General features: G+C 35.5%; 1 protein-coding gene across 2 annotated transcripts; it reads right to left on the reverse strand.

Moving 5' to 3' along the window:
* Window positions 1-507: 507 nt before the first annotated feature.
* Window positions 508-18,835, reverse strand: LOC145638366 (uncharacterized). Of its 2 annotated transcripts, XM_081689332.1 has the most exons (20): window positions 18,718-18,835; window positions 18,500-18,559; window positions 16,882-17,022; window positions 16,555-16,627; window positions 16,384-16,461; window positions 16,232-16,291; window positions 16,024-16,128; window positions 15,691-15,801; window positions 14,996-15,028; window positions 8,134-8,232; window positions 7,477-7,573; window positions 6,430-6,539; window positions 6,291-6,333; window positions 6,054-6,145; window positions 4,950-4,998; window positions 4,790-4,860; window positions 3,752-3,871; window positions 2,411-2,499; window positions 1,785-1,830; window positions 508-834 (listed from the first exon to the last, which is right to left on the reverse strand). In XM_081689332.1, the coding sequence occupies exons 3-20, from the start codon at window positions 16,914-16,916 to the stop codon at window positions 796-798; spliced, it is 1,350 nt and encodes a 449-aa protein (XP_081545458.1). In that variant the 5' UTR covers window positions 16,917-17,022; window positions 18,500-18,559; window positions 18,718-18,835; the 3' UTR covers window positions 508-795. The 2 variants fall into 2 exon arrangements, with proteins under 2 accessions (XP_081545458.1, XP_081545459.1); XM_081689333.1 differs by lacking the exon at window positions 15,691-15,801.
* Window positions 18,836-19,218: the final 383 nt, after the last annotated feature.

The following is a 19,218-nucleotide window of genomic DNA, read 5'->3' on the forward strand; positions in this document are numbered from 1 at the left end:
GTAGAATACAAAAATGCGTTATCATGTAAGAAATTACATAAACATATCAATTAATCAATATACTCCCTCCATTACATATTACTCGCAACAAAGGAATATTTTATGTATAACAAATAATACCCTTTTGTTGCGAGTAAAATGTAACGGAGGGAGTATATATATATTAAAACTCAATGGCAAGGATTGTAATCTTGCCACGTGTCGCCAATCTCGCCACGTGTTGTCATGTCACTTATTATTAATAATTATACATCAATGTTTTCTCATAAAAATTTAACATTTATTAGCATTAATATTTGAACCCATAACCTCATATTCATAAAATTTAACTTTAACTAACCACCGCTCCAATGACATCTTATGATGATAAAATTGTATTAAAAACAATGAACCGGGGCATCGCCCGCGCCAAAAACTAGTTAATATATTATAATGAAAATCATAGGAAAGATTGAAAGAATAATAAAAATTTAAATTTAACCCCATAGGAAAAATGACGACATAAGATATCAAAATTAAACATCGCTTTCTTTTTTTTTTTTTTTTCCTCTCAAATATGTACGGGATAGTATAAATGTGGTTTTAATGATACAGAACATTAATCTACAAATGTAAATTCAATATGATTATTCCTTTTTTTTTTCTCTAAAATAATTGGACAAAATAGTAAATAATAAATGCAAAATTTTGACTAGAGTTACATAAAAATACAAGCATTCACATGAAATACCAATTTTTGATGCACAAACTGCTGTAATTGGCTCTTGATTTGTATATTTTCAAATTTGTGACTTATTATAATGGTCCTTTCCCTTTTCTTCGATCATCGCGAGCCTACAATAATGTAAATAATTTTAGAAAATATATAATTATATACAGCGAAAACTATGTTGAAATTAAATTAAATAAATACTACTTCAAAATTAAAAATTACTGGTACAGAAATCTAAAAGCTGCAAGCTAGTACATTTGGAAGTTTATTTTTAAGAAAAGCAAGCAAGCCAGCAAATCCTAGTGATCTGTCATTATTCACATAATCTTTCTATCCTAATATTTAATTTTGTTAGTTATACTAATTAATTTATAACATTAAAGTGATAGAGAAGTAGTAATCATGGTTTGAAAAGTGATTCAGTGAGTTATTTCCAGCAACAGATAAGAAAAGGAAAAGCTACTTTCTGTCTATATTCTGTTCTATTCTTTATACAGAACAATCACACAGGATGACAGGAGTCAGGATAGAAGTTCACTAGCACATTTCCAATATAGCTTTTCCTATAGGGTATTTAGGACAGCATAGTCAAGTACGTATGTCGAAAACTCAACATTTCGACATGGGTACAGGTTCGTTATAGTCACTTGACACTTCATTTTGGATTAGGATTCTCCAAGGCTCTAATAAAGCGACTAATCTGTACTGGCGGAACCTAAGTAGTCAGCACTGAAATTACTATGTTGGGAAACCAACCTCATAAACTAACATTCTCATAAACTAACCTCATAAACGACACTACTAATTTGTGTTTACTGGAGTATACTGAAAAGAAAAGAAAAAAAATAATATTAATTTAGGCTTTACAGAATTATGAAGGGGAAAGCTTGCTAGTGATTTAGAGAATAAATTTCTCCTGAATTTCCTCAAGTTTCAATAATAATTTTAGGTACATCAAAGCTATGTGAAGATAACAAAGCAGCAAACATAAACAAAACACCGAATTAGCAGTGCAGCAAATTGACACATCAATTCTACATCATCCTCGTAAATGAAAGAAAAAAAAGATTACCTTGTTCTGGAACATTCTTATAGTCAACACAAGAGTGTCACGCATTCTGTAGGAAATCAGAAATTTATAAATGAAATCAGACTATGTAAATTTTTTAGGAAATCACACATTCTTATACAAGTAACTTCTGTTTCGCAGTAAAACGCATACTGCTTAACGAGATGTTTCAGACTGTAAAATTTTTAGGAAGGATAGAGAGAAGCAGAGGACATTCTGCACCTCAGTTGTGAACTCTATAATCACAAGTTCATGATTTTTATAAAAGCAATTACTCCCTCTCCCTGGAATCAAGAGCCTCGTGACTAGCATACTATTATAGGAATTTAGAGCACGTTATCATTAGTAATGATTTATAATTGGATTTCCTAACTTGTCATTACTTTGAGAAATAGGTAGAAATAACACTCATCCAATTAAGATTAACAGAGATAGCTAGTATGATAAGATTCACACCCAGTTGACACGTCTCAATTTGCCATTTTGGTCCACTATGGCTTTAAAGACAATCTTATTATGAGGAACAAACATTAAAACCAAATTAACGGCATGCAAATTGCAAATAAGATAGGTAACTCAGATATTCTGACATCAATTAAGAAAATCAAACTTCAAGAATTTTATATTACCTAATATCATTGTATGTGCTTAAAGGGTGTGAAGTTACATCCGAACATGTTAAAACAAACTGTGTTGACAATCCACCAGGAATCTTGATCTGCAGGAGCAACAACAGTGAAGTTATACATAGAGTTACATATAAGAACAAAGACAAAACCATAAAAACCATAACTTATAGCAGCAAGGTAGTCAGAATATATAGGTACTGGTAAGTTAAATTTTTTTAGCATACAGTAACATCACAAGTCTAGGTAGGAATTTCAGCTCCAATTAGCTCATGAACCCAGGAGGCTATAACGCTGCAAAAGATGTGAATTTGGAAAGGTCCTTGAAGGAGCATGAAGATTTCTGGAAGAAAATATGAACTGATAAGTCATCCTATGGTACTGTAATTTCTTTTGGAGGGTTGCTCATGATGTAATGGGAGTTGGCTATGGTACTGGTCTAATGGATACTAATTGTTCAAGATGTAAGCAACATGAAACTTTGGACAAATGCTACTTTAATGTGAATACTGAAAGACAACCCAATAAACTCGTAATACAGCTAAATGGGCCAAAGAGATCTTTACCAAGGTGGAGCTTGTTTAACTTGAGACTTTGAGAGGTACAGTTCAGAAAAGTAATGCCTGGAATTTAGGAAACAAACATGGTGACGTTCACCTCAATGTTTGAAAGGGCTATGGATTACTAAAGGAAAACATAACTGAGCACTGAAAGGCTAAGGTAAAACAAGTCATAAAACCCAATAATGAACATTGATATTCTGGCCAGTTAAAATCACTTTTGGCATGGCATGCAAGACTTTTGGTAATGATTTGTGTTCATACCTCACGCAAGAAATGACTCAAAGGTACAGCATAAACATTCTCAAGAGCAGGAAGTTGGGGAGGCTGCTCTTGAGTGAGTAGCTTAGGGAAGAATCAGTGTTGTTAGAGAGTTAGACTGTTAGACTCAAAGGAAGGTACAGCTGAGATAGTTTCTTTCGTAAATCATTTATTGTATAAACGCAATCTAAATCCCTACCTAAATAAATAAAGAATGAAAAATCTCCAGAGTGCTAGAGCCCCCAGACTACAGATATGTTCTGTCCTAAATTTGTGCTGGTCTCAAGAGAGAACAGCAAGGGGCAAGAAAATTAAAATGTTGCAGCTATAATTCACAAGTTGGACACAGCCACACAGGTAAATGCAAAAATTGGTAACAAGTCATATACAATGACTGGATTGCAGATACACAGCTTTTAGTTTGACGTGAACCGCAAGCTCATCTGCCTATCTAGCCTTGTAAACAACAGGAGTTCTCTTTTCTTAGGAGGAGGTCTATGAAAAAGGCACTCATCCAACATACCGATAAGTTATCTGAGAATTCATCAGCAATTTGAAGAGCTCCTGTTTTATTGATCTTCACTTGAAAACCTGAGCGCCGTAAAATAAAAGTTGCTGGTTCCCAGTGATTAAATGAATCCAACTGCTTGACAAGCAATACAAAAATATGTATCACTTCACAGTCTATAAGCCTTATAAATGTTACTCTGTATAATACAAAATGAATTGGTATGATATGATTTAGAAGGCATAGACAATGTATTTAAAGTAATTTCGTTTCCTTTATTGTATACATTGGGTATATTAATATATTAAAATGGCTAAATCACCTCAGATCCTATTTAAAAGCAACCCAAATAGAAGCCACCCCTTACCTAAATGGTCACTTGAACAAATTACCTCATGTCCAATAAAACTTAACCAACCCTGATTTTTCAAAATTTTCTCTATCGTAGTTATTTGGTTTTCCAGCAAAAATAATCAATCTCTACAAATATATGAATGTTCTGCACAGAAGCCTTTATTTAAAATAAGAAGAAAAAGAAAAATGGAATTCAAATCACTCGTGTCTTCCAAATTTCACCAATGCAACGGAAAAAGTGAAACAAGAATTTTACAGGGACTTTCATATGAGTATTTTCCTTCCCTTCCAATACTTATGTATAGTTTCAATCCAAACAAGGAACAGTTATATAATTTTATCAGCAATTATAAAGCCTGAGAAATCAACCCTCAAATCAGGTCAGCTATCCCTAGGGACCAAGATATCTAACATTTCATTCTCTTTCCCCTTGTTTAAAGCTTTAAGGTGGCTGGCAATCTAGTCTAAAGTCAATATCTCATAAAATGGATTATGCAAAGATCTTAAAACAAGAGGCAATGTTCTTGGGTCGTGAAAAGAGAATTAAGGTGAAAGATAGTCATTTTCTGGTATGAATTTTCCTTTCACTTACTTATTTCGAAGTTAGGGTAGTTAACTGTTCACCAATGATTGTTTGAATGATGTCAACTTTGATCAGAAGCATGCAAAGAAAATAAATACTGTCACTAGTAAACTTACCAGAACTAATACACCGAAATCAGCTTGGCCTTTATTAATATACGAGTCAATCTCTGCCTGCATATCTGGGTCTAGTGAAAGAAAAAAAATATTCAAGAACTGACCAACAATGCTTATTAGGAACTAGATAAACAAAGGGATTTAGTGAAAATAGACATACCACATGTTATCTTATTCTGGTCTTTGGCAAAGCGTCTTACTAATTCACCCTGATTATTGTAACAAAAGAAATTAGCTACATTTCCGATTTGTCAAACATGTGATTACAAAAAAAGTATTACATTGGTATCTTTTATTTATTTTGGCACATAGGGGCTTAGGGAGCCCTGAATGAGCACTGATGTTGATGGGATTCTTGGGTAACAACCACCCCCAAGACTTTAACTAAGTTGGCTTCACCATATTGGTTTCATGTTTTACGGTTTTACCCAATAAAGGAAAGTTGATATATACCAATGAAAAACAATGTAGAATAATATCATCCCTCTGGTCTAAATTATAAGTCGCGTTGGCAATCTATTTTGACCCAAATGCAGGTCATCTATAATATCAATGACATAATGTAAAAAATATAGTCTTGCACTACCGGTCATTTATCAAATTAATCATTTAAAATTTCAATACTTCATATTATATGCCACTTCATAAGACAAATAAAGCTTTTAACAAATTCAACCAATTTCATGATGTGTAAAAATTTCTAAGAGCTACTTAAAACTCTGGATCAGTGTGAGTAGCAAAGTGCTCTCAATCAAGTGTAAGACATCAAATTGAAATAATATTAAGGTCCAAAACATCATCTGGGACAGATGTTCTAATGTATCAGGTGGAAAGGTAAGATCAATGACACATACAATGGGATATTGGCCATGCAAATTAACTTCTTAAATGCGCATAATATATAAGAGTAATTTTTCATATGGAAGACAACCATAGTCCATAGTATTTGCATCGCATCACTTATCTTTTCTTCAGTTGAAAGCTACATGCCATCAACTCAGAGCAACTACTGCGGATATAAACCTCTATAGATGAAAAATCTTATAGTTTTGCAAATGATTAATTCTCATTTAATCAGACACATACAATGACAATCAGAATAACGTATGGAGGCAACCCACATGAATTCTGTCTTACATCCTGATCATACCTACAGCCCTACTCGGCTCAGGCTTGTTTTGCTTCAACTTTCAAGAACATTTTTACTTCAACTGAGAGTTATATGCAGTAGAAAACTCATCAAATTGATAACTCAAGAGCGTACCTGACGACCATTCTCATCCATTGGGATGCACTCAACAGCAATACACTTGTCAACATCATCAGCTGTAACTACATACTCTGGATTGGTAGCACCTGAATAATGGACATAGGTTGATCAAACTGCAGCATAAACTGTCACATGACAAAACATATTGATGTAATCTACCTGCACAGGATTATATAATCATGAGTCCAGCTTGAGGCAAATAGCATAGAAGTATGGATGTACACCATTTACCTTCAATGTAGTGTCTAGTTCCATCTTGGAGATGACGAACCCACTGTTATTCGAACGAGAGAAAAGATAAAAAATTGATCAATACTGAAAGAAGTAATAATATCCAACATGGCAATAGGAAGAACTTGTTCTATTTTACCTGAAACATGCAAAGTGAAGTGCCTCGTACAGGATAGCCACACCCAAGAAGCTTGGCTCCCAATTTAGCTTCACCAATTATTTGGAAACCTTCTATTCCAGGACCCTCATCTAAAGAAAATTAGTGTGAAAATTTACAAATAGTCAGACTCATTGCGTAAATCCATGAAGTTAGGAAAATTAACACGAACATCTTTCATCAATTTATAGCACACAAGTGAGCAAGTGTGTGACCCATTATTCCAACACCATATCGTTTTTTATAAAAAGATTTTTTTGATAAAACATGATATTAAGAAGCAGAAAGGATAATGGATTCTAAAAATAAAATGGATCAGTCAGAGATATCACACTTTTCCAACAATGGAAGGATTTTTTTTTTTTTTTTTTTTTTGGGGGGGGGGGAATCAGAATGGGGAAAAGAGAAGAGATTAATAAAGAAAAAATTACTTCAACCAAGAAAGACAAATACAGTGACTAGAGATTGCCAGCCAGTGACTTGTAAAAAACCTTGAAGCCTACTTTAGTTTCTAAACATTATATATTGAAACACATGATACATCCTCTTTCACCATACCTATAAGAGCCAATAGTGAAAACAGATTCAACACATACGAAGTACCATTATTGGTTATTCTGCAAAGACTATAAGTTGAACAATCAGAAAATAGGTCAATCAAAGAAGTCAAAGGTCACACTGCATATATACCCAGACCTCCAAAGACACCACCCTTGGCAATATCCATTTTGGCTGGTATGCAGTCATCACCATTATTATTTTATCAAAATGCTATAACAAGGAATTGGGGTTAACGGCCCGTCCACATTTATTGATTGATTTAATTTTAACAGAAAAGGTATACTTCAGCACCAACACACGGTTTTATAATCACAATGAGTAGCAACTAAGTTGCTATAACCAAGTTGCTATTTTACACATTAAGCACAAAAAATAAAACTCACTTGTTAAGGAAGAAGCAAAGAGCAAAATTATTTTGGTAAGGGCTTTCTAATTATGTATCTATTAAAGAATGGAAATGCATCTCACCATAGATTAGCGAGTGCCCAGTCTGCTCATCAGGCCACGCCCTATTGGTTGCTGGTAAATATTCTTCAGCTCGACTTGATAGAGATGATTCTTCTTTCTACGTGAACAAATAAGGAAATATTAAAATTGAATTGGAAAATTACATTTGAAACAATCAAGATGCATATCTCAGCAACACTGTGGTGAGAAAAATACTAAATGAGCCCACAAGCCCCAAAAGGAAAGCCTTTATCACTTTGGTAACAATTCTAATATTTTTGTTAGCTAGTCATAACTTAAACCTAAATGGTATGAGCAGGATATTGCAAACTCCCTCACCTAGGAAAATGTTCACAAGTCCTCCCTAGGCAAGGTAGATTACTAGAGACATATGCCAATTGCCAACCAAATCATTGGCATCAGCCTCCAGGCCATGAACCACTATTTCACGGGATCAAGAGTCACAGAGGCTACATAATAGGCTCCAATAGGGACCGCATACTACAAAAGCAATTGTTACTAATATCTAGATAGAAAATTGAGGCAAACCCGAATGCTCCCATAAAGAGGTCTACTTAATACCAAAAGGAGAAGGCCTAGTTACAACAGTCCATCCTTTATAAGTTAGTCAGAAAATCACCATACAATGCAGCACACACCTGTGAGTTAGAACATTACCATTTGTTGGTAAGGAGACCCAACATGTAAATTGCTAGGTTGAGAACCGATCTCATAATATGGATCCTGAGTGAGATTCCTCAATTCCCTTGTTTTTTCCTACAACAATAAGAGAAATTTGTTTTAAACTTTAGTCCCTGTTATAAATAGTCTAAAAGCTAATATTGTGAACATAATTGATGGAAACTGAATTCTGAAAATTTCCCCTGATAATTTGCCAAACAGTAATAAACATTAGCAGGAGAAATAATAAAATATTTTTAATTGGGCATGCTCTTGGAGTATGAAGAATTAAGTCGGGAAAAAAATCATGGCTGGGGGTTAATATTGTTGGGGAATTTGTGTATGAACAAGGGTCTCAAAACAGCAAACAATTAAACCGGAAAACTTCGAGGCGTGAACGGAATCACTTTCCCAAAAGTATAATTCCGACCCTAAACTACAACCGGGTTTTCACGGAAATTTACTTAGGAGATACAACGAAGAAACAATTGCAATCACAAGTAGGATGATTACAAAACAATGTAAGTAAGCCTTTGGATTTATGATGATGATAAAATGATGCAAAGAGGTTTCAAGAAAAATTAGTTTCTGATTTTTCTCAAGTTAATATCAACATATGTTCCAAGAACATATATATATTAAAGCCTAATCTCCTCCAAAAGCCACGAAAATAACTGATTTCTCCAAGCAAAACTGACGAAACCGTCAGTTTCAACTTCCTCTCTGAAACGCGCCCGATCGGGCCCGCTCCCGCCCGATCGGGCGGAAATTGACGTCAAATCCAGGCGTCTTCTCGCGCCCGATCGGGCGGTGGTGGCCCGATCGGGCGGCTGCCCCAAATTCCAGAAGTCCATTCTCGCGCCCGATCGGGCGGCGAAGATTACAAATTCTAGACTACCCTCGCGCCCGATCGGGCGTGCACCACCACGATCGGGAGTCTGACCGGGCGATGAACAGGGGCAGCAAACCAGAGTTTTGAGTTGTTCTTTATCAACCTTTAATCAAGGTTAATTGCTTTAATATTCTTTGCTAATTAAATTACAACACCATAACCTAAGTAATTCAATTAGTTACTTGAAATTTGTCTCCAATTCTCAAAATTATTCAACAATCCTCCCCCATTTTGAGAATTAAACTAGACACATTGCAAAACATCATCATCACAAAACAATCTTATGCATAAATGAAAGTGTACATAGACTTGAACTCCCACTTAGTGGAATATACAATTCAAGAATCCGTATCGATTTGGTATCGTAAAACGTTTGAACCAAAAGCAACACATTTGGAAACTCGAAGATATTACACACACAAGATTAATTACTTAAATACATATTAACTTGACACTATAAGCCATGTGTCCATATCTATTCATAAGTACTTCAAAGCTACACCCTAAATAGCTTCTTGAAGCGGCAAAACCTCGTACTTATATAGGTAGAGTTCCAACATGCTCCTGTGACAAAGCACTTTTATCAGGAATTCTATTAAGTTTAAAACAACCTCTTTCCATCACAGAAAAAACCGGAACTTTACCTTGGATGAATAAACAAGTTCCCAATCAACAATTAAGAGAATTAATCTCATTGAACTTAAGACCCAACGTCTTATTGGGCGTTAAGTTGAGATTCTCCTAATTGTGATTATTTAGGGTTCCAATCCTAAACCGATTGCCATCCTACTGTTAACATCTCTAGCCAATGCCTTTGTAAAACAGTCGGCGAGATTTAAATCCGTTCGAACATAATCAATAGTGATCACACTATCCTTGATAAGTCCTTGGATGTAACTGTGCCGTACTCCAATGTGTCTTGACCTACCATTATAAACTTGGCTATAAGCCCTTGCCAAGGTAGCATTATTATCACAATGTATCACTATTGGTGATATCGGTTTTGGCAACAAAGGAATCTCAAACATGAGATCCTTCGACCATTCGGCTTCTTTACCGGCCGAATGCAAAGCAATGAACTCCGATGTCATTGTGGAGTCCGCAATGCAAGTTTGTTCCTTTGAAGCCCATGAAATGGCACCTCCCCCATACCGGAAAACCCATCCACTTGTGGAGGAATGATCTTTGTTAGAGATCCAACTTGCATCCGAATACCCTTCTACAAGAAGGATATCCACTATAGGACAAACCAAATTCCTTGGTTTTCTTCAAGTACTTCAACAAGCGTCGAACCGCTTGCCAATGTTGCATACTAGGCTTGCTAGTGTACGTGCTCAGTTGACCAACTGCATAAGCAATATCAGGTCTAGTACTTGTCATGGCATACATCAAACAACCTATTACTTTAGCATATTCAAGTTGTGAAACCGCATAACCTTCATTAGGTATCAACTTTATGCTAGGATCCATAGGTGTTGAATAAAGAGAAGTAGTGTCTTCACTCACATTGAATTTCTTGAGCACTTTCTCAATGTAATGAGATTGTGACAAGATCAACTTTCCTTTTTCCCTCTTTATTCTTATGCCCAAGATGACATCCGCTTCCCCCATGTCCTTCATGGAAAACTTTGAACTAAGGAATGACTTTGTCTTTTCAACTTGTGACAAATCAGTTCCGAAGATCAACATGTCATCTACATATAGACAAATTATGACACCTTGACCGTTGTCATCAAATTTGCTATAAATACACTTGTCTGAATTGTTCAACTTAAAACCATTAGACAACACAACCTCATCAAATTTTTGATGCCATTGCTTAGGTGCTTGCTTTAGCCCATATAAAGATTTAATCAACTTGCAAACCTTTCCTTCCTGACCTTCCACAACAAACCCTTCCGGTTGTCGCATGTAAACTTCTTCTTCTAGATCTCCATTCAAGAACGCTGTCTTGACATCCATTTGATGGATCACAAGATTGTGGGTAGCCGCAAGTGCTATCAACATACTTATAGTTGAGATTCTAGCAACAGGTGCATATGTATCGAAATAATCGATACCAGGTTTTTGTGTAAAACCTTGTGCCACTAACCGGGCTTTGAACTTTTCAACCGTTCCATCAATCCTCAATTTCTTTTTGAAGATCCATTTGCACCCAATTGGTTTACATTTTGGTGGTAAAGTAGCTAAAACCCAAGTATTGTTTCCCATGATGGATTCCATCTCATCATTAATAGCTTCCTTCCAAAATGGAGCATCACGAGACCTCATAGCCTCATCATAGGTCAAAGGATCATCTTCTACATTAAATATGTATGGAAATTGTGTTGAAACAGATTCCCTTGATCCTTCAACTAAGTACACATGAAAGTCCGGGCCAAAAGATTTTTCTTTCCTTGCCCTCTTACTTCTCCTAGGTTGTGATGATGGTGTAGATGCCTCCTCTAAATGAGTTTGGTCATCCACCTCTTGATCAATGTCAATTTGATCAAGACTTTGAGCATCGGTATTTGGAGTTATGTCCTTTGGTCTAGGAATTGAAGAAAAACGATTTTCATCAAACAATGCATCCCTTGACTCAATGGTGGTGTGAACCGACCAAAAGTCATTTTGTTCTATTACATAGAACCTATGGGATTTTCTATGATCCGCATATCCTATAAAAATGCATTCAACTCCTCTTTCACCTAACTTTTTACGTTTAGGTTCTGGCACTTTTACAATTGCCCTACAACCCCAAACTTTGAGATGACTCAAGTTTGGTTTTCTTTTATACCAAAGCTCATATGGGGTTACATCTTTCCCTTTCATGGGAACACGATTTAACACGTAACAAGCCGTTAAAACGGCTTCACCCCAAAAACCATCACTTAAACCTGAATATGACAACATAGAATTTACCATTTCTTCTAGTGTCCTATTCTTCCTTTCCGCTACACCATTTTGTTGTGGTGTATATGCTGCGGTAGTTTCATGTACTAAACCTAAAGATTGGAAATAACTTGGATCATAGTATTCACCTCCTTTATCAGTTCTTAACTTTTTAATCTTTTCATTAGTTTGCAACTCTACTTCATTTTTGTAAATTTTAAATTTATCAAGGGCTTCATCCTTAGTGAATAACAAATAAATGTAACAAAACCTTGAATAATCATCGATAAAAGTTACCAAAAATTTCTTATTCCCTAAAGAAGGTGTGTTATGAAAATCACACAAATCACTATGCACTAAATCAAGCAATGAATTATTTTTCTCAACAACTTGAGGAAATGGTTTCCTTGTGATTTTGGTTAACATGCATGTTCTACACTTCTCTATTCTTGGATCAAACATAGGTATCATATCATGCTTTGACATAAAATATAACTTTTTATAATTAACATGACCAAGTCGCAAATGCCATAGAGAAGAATTATCATTAACAACATACACAACATCATTCAAAGTATTTGAAATACTTAATTTAAACATACCATTACACAAATAACCAAGTCCTACAAATTGACCTCCTTTAGACAAAATAAATTTATCTGACTCAAACACCATCTTAAAACCTAATCGATTCAAGACCGCACCGGATACAAGATTCCTCCTAAGTTCGGGAGAATACAACACATCCCTTAAAATAAGAGATTTTCCCGAACTAAAGACTAGCTCCACTTGTCCTTTGCCAAGCACCTTAGATGTAGAATCATTGCCCATATAGAGAATTTCTCCATCATCAACCTCCAAGAAGGTCTTGAACAATGACCTATCCTTGCACACATGCCTCGATGCTCCCGAATCGATATACCACGAACAATCAGCCTTGTTTGTCTTGGGATTGGCTAGCATTGCCATTCCCATCTTGAGCCTTCTTTTTGCTCATCTTTTTCTTCCAGATTGTGCAATCTTTCTTGAAGTGACCAGGTTTTCCACAAAACCAACAAGCACGTGACTTTGAACCATCACCGCTTAACTTAGGCTTCTTGCCTTTATTTTTGTTTGAGTCATTACCCCTTTTCCTCACATTTTGTTTGGCATCCTCCACTACATTTACCGTAGTAGAACTAGGATTTCCATCCTTATTTCCCTCTTGCAAACGGATTTCTTCCTCAATCCGGATGTGAGAAGCCAAACTCTCAAGGTTAACATCATCCTTCCTATGCTTTAAACCACTTTTAAAGTCTTTCCAAGAAAAAGGTAACTTGTCTATTATAGATGACACTACAAAAGTCTCATCAAGAACTATGTTATGCTGTCTAAGACTTCCTAAAATTCTTTGTATCTCATGAAACTGCTCCATAACAGGCCTACTATCAATAATTTTATAATTATTAAATTTACTAACAAGAAACTTTTTGCTAGAAGCATATTCAGCCATATATTTAGCCTCTAAATCATCCCATAGAGACTTAGCAGAATCAATAAATTGATAGATATCAAAGAGTTCATCAGACTTGTTGCGTTTCCTCACTTCATCCATTGTTTCCTCCTCCTTTTCCTCAGGTTTTGGAGTAGCAAGAACATAAGCCACTCCAACTGTAGTCAAGAAGAAATGCATCTTCCTTTGCCACCTTCGGAAATCAACACCTTCGAACTTGTCCAACTTTTGAATGTTGGCCATCAATTCCTTAACATTTGCCATCTTTGTAGATTATACTTTTGGATTGTTGGGGAATTTGTGTATGAACAAGGGTCTCAAAACAGCAAACAATTAAACCGGAAAACTTCGAGGCGTGAACGGAATCACTTTCCCAAAAGTATAATTCCGACCCTAAACTACAACCGGGTTTTCACGGAAATTTACTTAGGAGATACAACGAAGAAACAATTGCAATCACAAGTAGGATGATTACAAAACAATGTAAGTAAGCCTTTGGATTTATGATGATGATAAAATGATGCAAAGAGGTTTCAAGAAAAATTAGTTTCTGATTTTTCTCAAGTTAATATCAACATATGTTCCAAGAACATATATATATTAAAGCCTAATCTCCTCCAAAAGCCACGAAAATAACTGATTTCTCCAAGCAAAACTGACGAAACCGTCAGTTTCAACTTCCTCTCTGACACGCGCCCGATCGGGCCCGCTCCCGCCCGATCGGGCGAAAATTGACGTCAAATCCAGAAGTCTTCTCGCGCCCGATCGGGCGGCAACTGCCCGATCGGGCGGCGAAGATTACAAATTCTAGACTACCCTCGCGCCCGATCGGGCGTGCACCACCACGATCGGGCGTGGGCGATGAACAGGGGCAGCAAACCAGAGTTTTGAGTTGTTCTTTATCAACCTTTAATCAAGGTTAATTGCTTTAATATTCTTTGCTTATTAAATTACAACACCATAACCTAAGTAATTCAATTAGTTACTTGAAATTTGTCTCCAATTCTCAAAATTATTCAACAAATATGATATGAAAAGAAGAGGAAAAGGCAATATCTTATTCTTATTCAGCAAGGCGATAGGGGGTAAGCGCTTTTTTTGGCCTGGGCGAGGCGATTTTGATTAGGCGCACCAGGCGCCCGAGGCGCACCCAAGGCGCACATGAGGCACACCTGAAGCAAAATTCTGCCAATTTTTTTCAAGTATTTATATAGTGCGCCTCACTTCAATGAGGCGCGCCTTAGGCGCACCAAGGCGCTGCATATCCCTTATTGCCTCAGCGCGCCTTGAGCTTTTTTATACATTGACCCCATTCATGGTGCCTTTGCTCTACCTACATGATATCAGCTTTGTTTGCCAATTACTAAGTATATTATATCCTCAAACCATGTTGGAATTTATTTTTTTCTCCATAAAAAGCACCTCTACTGAAACAAACATGAAAATGCAGCCATGTCTGCATAACTATATTTAAACAAGACATCAGATCTTGCACATAATTTTGGAACTTGCAAAAAATATTATATTTTTTTACATAACAAGGAAAGCTAAACAGAGAATACAGAATTAAAAGAAGCATCAGTGATGCCCAATGAAAGGCTTACCTGTAGTTTCTGGTGCAGTTGATCATACAAGTGCTGCAATTTCATTTCCCAAACAAAAGACACAGAAAAAAGAACAGGGTCAAAAACACAATCAGAGCCTCAGACTTAAACAAATTTAAAACAAACCAAAGTGAATACAAAATCAGATATTAGCAACTAATCTCTCATCAGGTAATCAGACAGAATCTGAGCTCATTTCAGATGATCAGAAACAAGAATCTTGACGTAACGGATGTTGGCTGTTGGATAGACGGTTAGAGAAATATGCCTTTTACCAAAACTGGAGGAATTTATTTTTTCTAGGAGGAAGGGCCTTTGATAACATGACAAGAAACTACCAATTTTTTTCACAACCTTGCAACTTTCCAGAGGTAGGGGGAGATCTGCTGAAAAGGCATTAGTTTTGAGTAAGTGAAGCATTGAACTGAAAAGAAAACTACAAATAATATTTCAATTCAATACAAAAACATTGTCATTTAAATTTCCTTCCAAAGTTTCCTATCTCCTCGTGTTTAAAATCTGCAGTAACTTTAAGCTCCAATCAACCTAACATTGCCGGCTTAGTAGGACTGAAGGTTTTAAGACCAAGTTATCACCACAGCATATAAAACAAATAATAAAGCAAAACTCTTACACCAGCATCAATAGATAAAAAGACAATACTTCCCTTTTTTACAACTATCCAATATCCATACCTTGAGATTCATGCAAATAGAAGAAGCATTTGTGACGCTCGGCCGTGTGCCAAATTCAGCCAATAATCCAAGCAAAGATGTCATGAAATAATATCTCTGCTCTTCTGCATCCTAAAAGAGGAATTTTTTTTAAAAAAAAAATTGGCAAAGAGGACAAAGCACTTGTTTCTAGAGTTAATTTAGCCTATCTTATTCCTCACAATTGTCTGGTACAAGTATTATCACTTAATTATACCATGGGGTTACTTCATGAATATCTTTCTTTTAGAGGGTGGTGGATGAATCAGTTGGGTAAGTAAAGTTGATAAACTAGGAGGGAAAGACTCTCTTTACCTTTAAATCATTGGTTAGTCTTACATTCTCATCAAGGTCAGCTTTTCTGACAGCCAACTCATTTAAGGCTGCAGCTATCGATTCTTTTTGCTTCTCATCCATGGCCTATCATATCAGGTATTGGATGAGCAATCACCATCATTCAAAGCAAAGCAATTTCACAAATACAAGAAAATGACAGGGAATAAGAGTTTTCTAGATAACGGACCATACGCAGATCTGAAAACTTTCGCTCCAAAGCATACTTCTCATTGAGCATCTGCATCTCCTGTCATTTAAAGGAGATACAAGCTCATTCCCATGTAAAAGAGAAGCACCAGAAAACAACAAATTATCGAGTAACCATATTCTTAGCACTACCTTAATATAGGCTTGAGTAATTTTTTCCCTAAGAGAAAAGATCTCATGTTCTTGTGTCCTGGATTGCCCAAAAAGTTCCTGCTCATTGATTTTAAGAAGTGGATTCTATAAGATTAGACAAAAATAGATGGAAAGAATTACATACATAAGTAAAGCTACAAGCAACCAAACCTTATGTTCCTCGGAAGTTTTAAGACTTCCATCTCCTTTCAAATCCCTTGAAGCAGAATTTCCAATGTCATGCCTGGGAAACAAAGAGTATTTATACAAGAGGAGCAAAGACCAAAACACAACAACAACAAGCCTTAGTCCCAAAATGAAATGGGGTAAGCTAAAATGAATTGTCATAAGAAATCATCCGCAAAAAAATGGAGCAAAGAAAGGAAAGTGATAAAACGAAAGTGGGAAAAAAAAAAACGAGAAAAAATACTGAGCAAAAGCTACTGTATAACATGGATGTAAAAATACTAACAGGTTGGATAGGTCTAAAATGAATACCTGATTGAATTTGTTGTACTATTATCAGTAGACATCACACTGGACTTCCCCCAATTCTCAAGCAAGCAACATCCAAATGCTAGAGAGTAGATTATTATTGGTGGTAAGGTACATGCTGCATAATTTCTGTCTGGTCACAATCTATTGCCATACACACAACTCACAGTGAGAAAGGCCCAATCAACATTATTTATCCATAAAAGACCAGCAAAACAGAAGTGAATGAGCTACAAGGAATCATATAATCAGTCCCCAGAACAGCCTACATGATGAAATTGATTTCTCTTAGCAGTTTTGAGTGTCTTCTGGGATAGTTATAGCAACCCATATAGATTTACAATCTGTCACTTTAACCACTTGGCCACCCATTACTTGTAAGAATCTGTTTCTTTGTGCCTCATCCTCTCACCCCAACCCAGCCAACCCTTATCCCCATTAATAGAGGAAACTAAAGTCTGGAGAAGAAACGATTAAGTTCCTACTGAAAGATCAAAATAAAAATCCATTTATGGAGATATTTCCTTAAAAATACATTACTAACAGAAACAACACCAACAATTCAGATATATAGCTAGGGTTTAATATTTGTCATTGCATTGTATTTGAAATCTGAAATAGCTAGGGTCATACACTAATCTAGTATCAATGCAGGTATATATGTGTATTAAAAAGAAGGATAATCCATCTGTGATTTAACACGAAATAACAGTCACTTTTCCAAGTTCTAAATGATTCATCCAGATGGAATGCATAGTCACCAATATATTCCGTTTTAATCACTCATTGAAAAAACTGTTTCTCTTTTTCAAAACCTTTGTATCTATGTATTACTGGGGCCCTTGTATATGTCACACGTGTGAATAATATTCAATGAATTGTTTATAAGGAAGATCACTTTTATAAGAATTGTCCAAAACAGAACCAAGAAGCTTAAAGTTAGGAGGCTCCATATACAACCAAACATATCCAAGTGATACAGTCCAAAAACACCAATCCATCACTCTTTCGCATAAAAAAATAAAGAAAAAGAAAAATTACATATAGTTTTGGATTACAAAGTGTCACTCGGATGTCATTAATTTCTTTTACATTACTTATCTTACATACCTAACTCGTGTTGCACGTTATTGATGACACTTTATACGGAGTGAAAATACATCAACTACAAGAAAGCATCACTGACAACAAGATTATAATTCCTTAATGACCAAATTTCCTAACTAGAATGCCATTCATCAATTGCTACCAACATCCAAGAGCACAATAAATGACATTCTAAAGACCTAAAAACTGAAATACATCAGAATTTAAGTATTTTTTTTCCTCATTGCAACAAAACTTCAGAAATCAATACAGAACTATCTGATTAAATCTTCACATTCGAAATCCGAACCACTTCATCAGTTTCCTACTTTATGGTGGAGTTCTAATCAAATAATCTCTCCACAAACCAATCCCAAATCGGATTTTGACCAAATTTCCCAACAAACCCACATCCATTTACATTAAATTAAGCACAAAAAAATCAAACTTTTCACTGAAAATGAAGAATAGAATCAACAAAGTCCAATATCTATACAAAAAAAAATTACACAAAAATAAAGGGTTTAATCTTTACCTCAATTCAATCTTCCAATAATATATAGAACCTCAAAGGAAGCAATTTTATACTGTTTATCTGTAATTACAACCAATGTATTAAAGAAGAAAATTAAGAGTGAAAAAATATTCAAACAAATTAAGGAGATATAAACCCAGAAATCAAAAAATTGAATGAATATGATTAAAAATTGAAATCAATGAAATGGGGAGTTTCAAGTTTGTGAGTTAGAAAACCTGAATTTGTAATACGGAGTAGAGGAGCGGGTTGAAACCGTTGAATGCTGCTGATCTTTGCTGACTGCTGACTCTCAACACTCAGTTTATCGTTGTTCCAATTGTCAAAGGAGGAGTAGACCAAGAAATATATACGAAGTATATCTAAAGTAGAAAACAAAAGGTGTACTGTATTGTACATTTGTACAATACTACAATTGTACCCAAATGACCCTCGCATGAAGTGCCCTTAGACACCTGCATATACTCTCACTTTTTTTTTTCTTTTTTTTTTTTCTCAAAAAAAGATTTACGAGAAATAAGGTTCGTCTTTTTTCAAGACAATAGTATACATAGTTAAACTTATAAAAAAAATTGTTAATGGAAGGATTGATTTCTTGATGATTGTCGCTGAGATGGCCTCTAAAAAGGCTACATAATTCGCACATTGATCTATATTATACTGAACGAAATTGTTAGATCAAATTCTTAATTTCACCCGTAAACAAACGTATATTCTAT

The sequence above is a fragment of the Chenopodium album genome, chromosome 7, assembly GCF_948465745.1.
Source record: "Chenopodium album chromosome 7, dcCheAlbu1.1, whole genome shotgun sequence".
Classification (NCBI taxonomy): Eukaryota; Viridiplantae; Streptophyta; class Magnoliopsida; order Caryophyllales; family Amaranthaceae; genus Chenopodium; species Chenopodium album.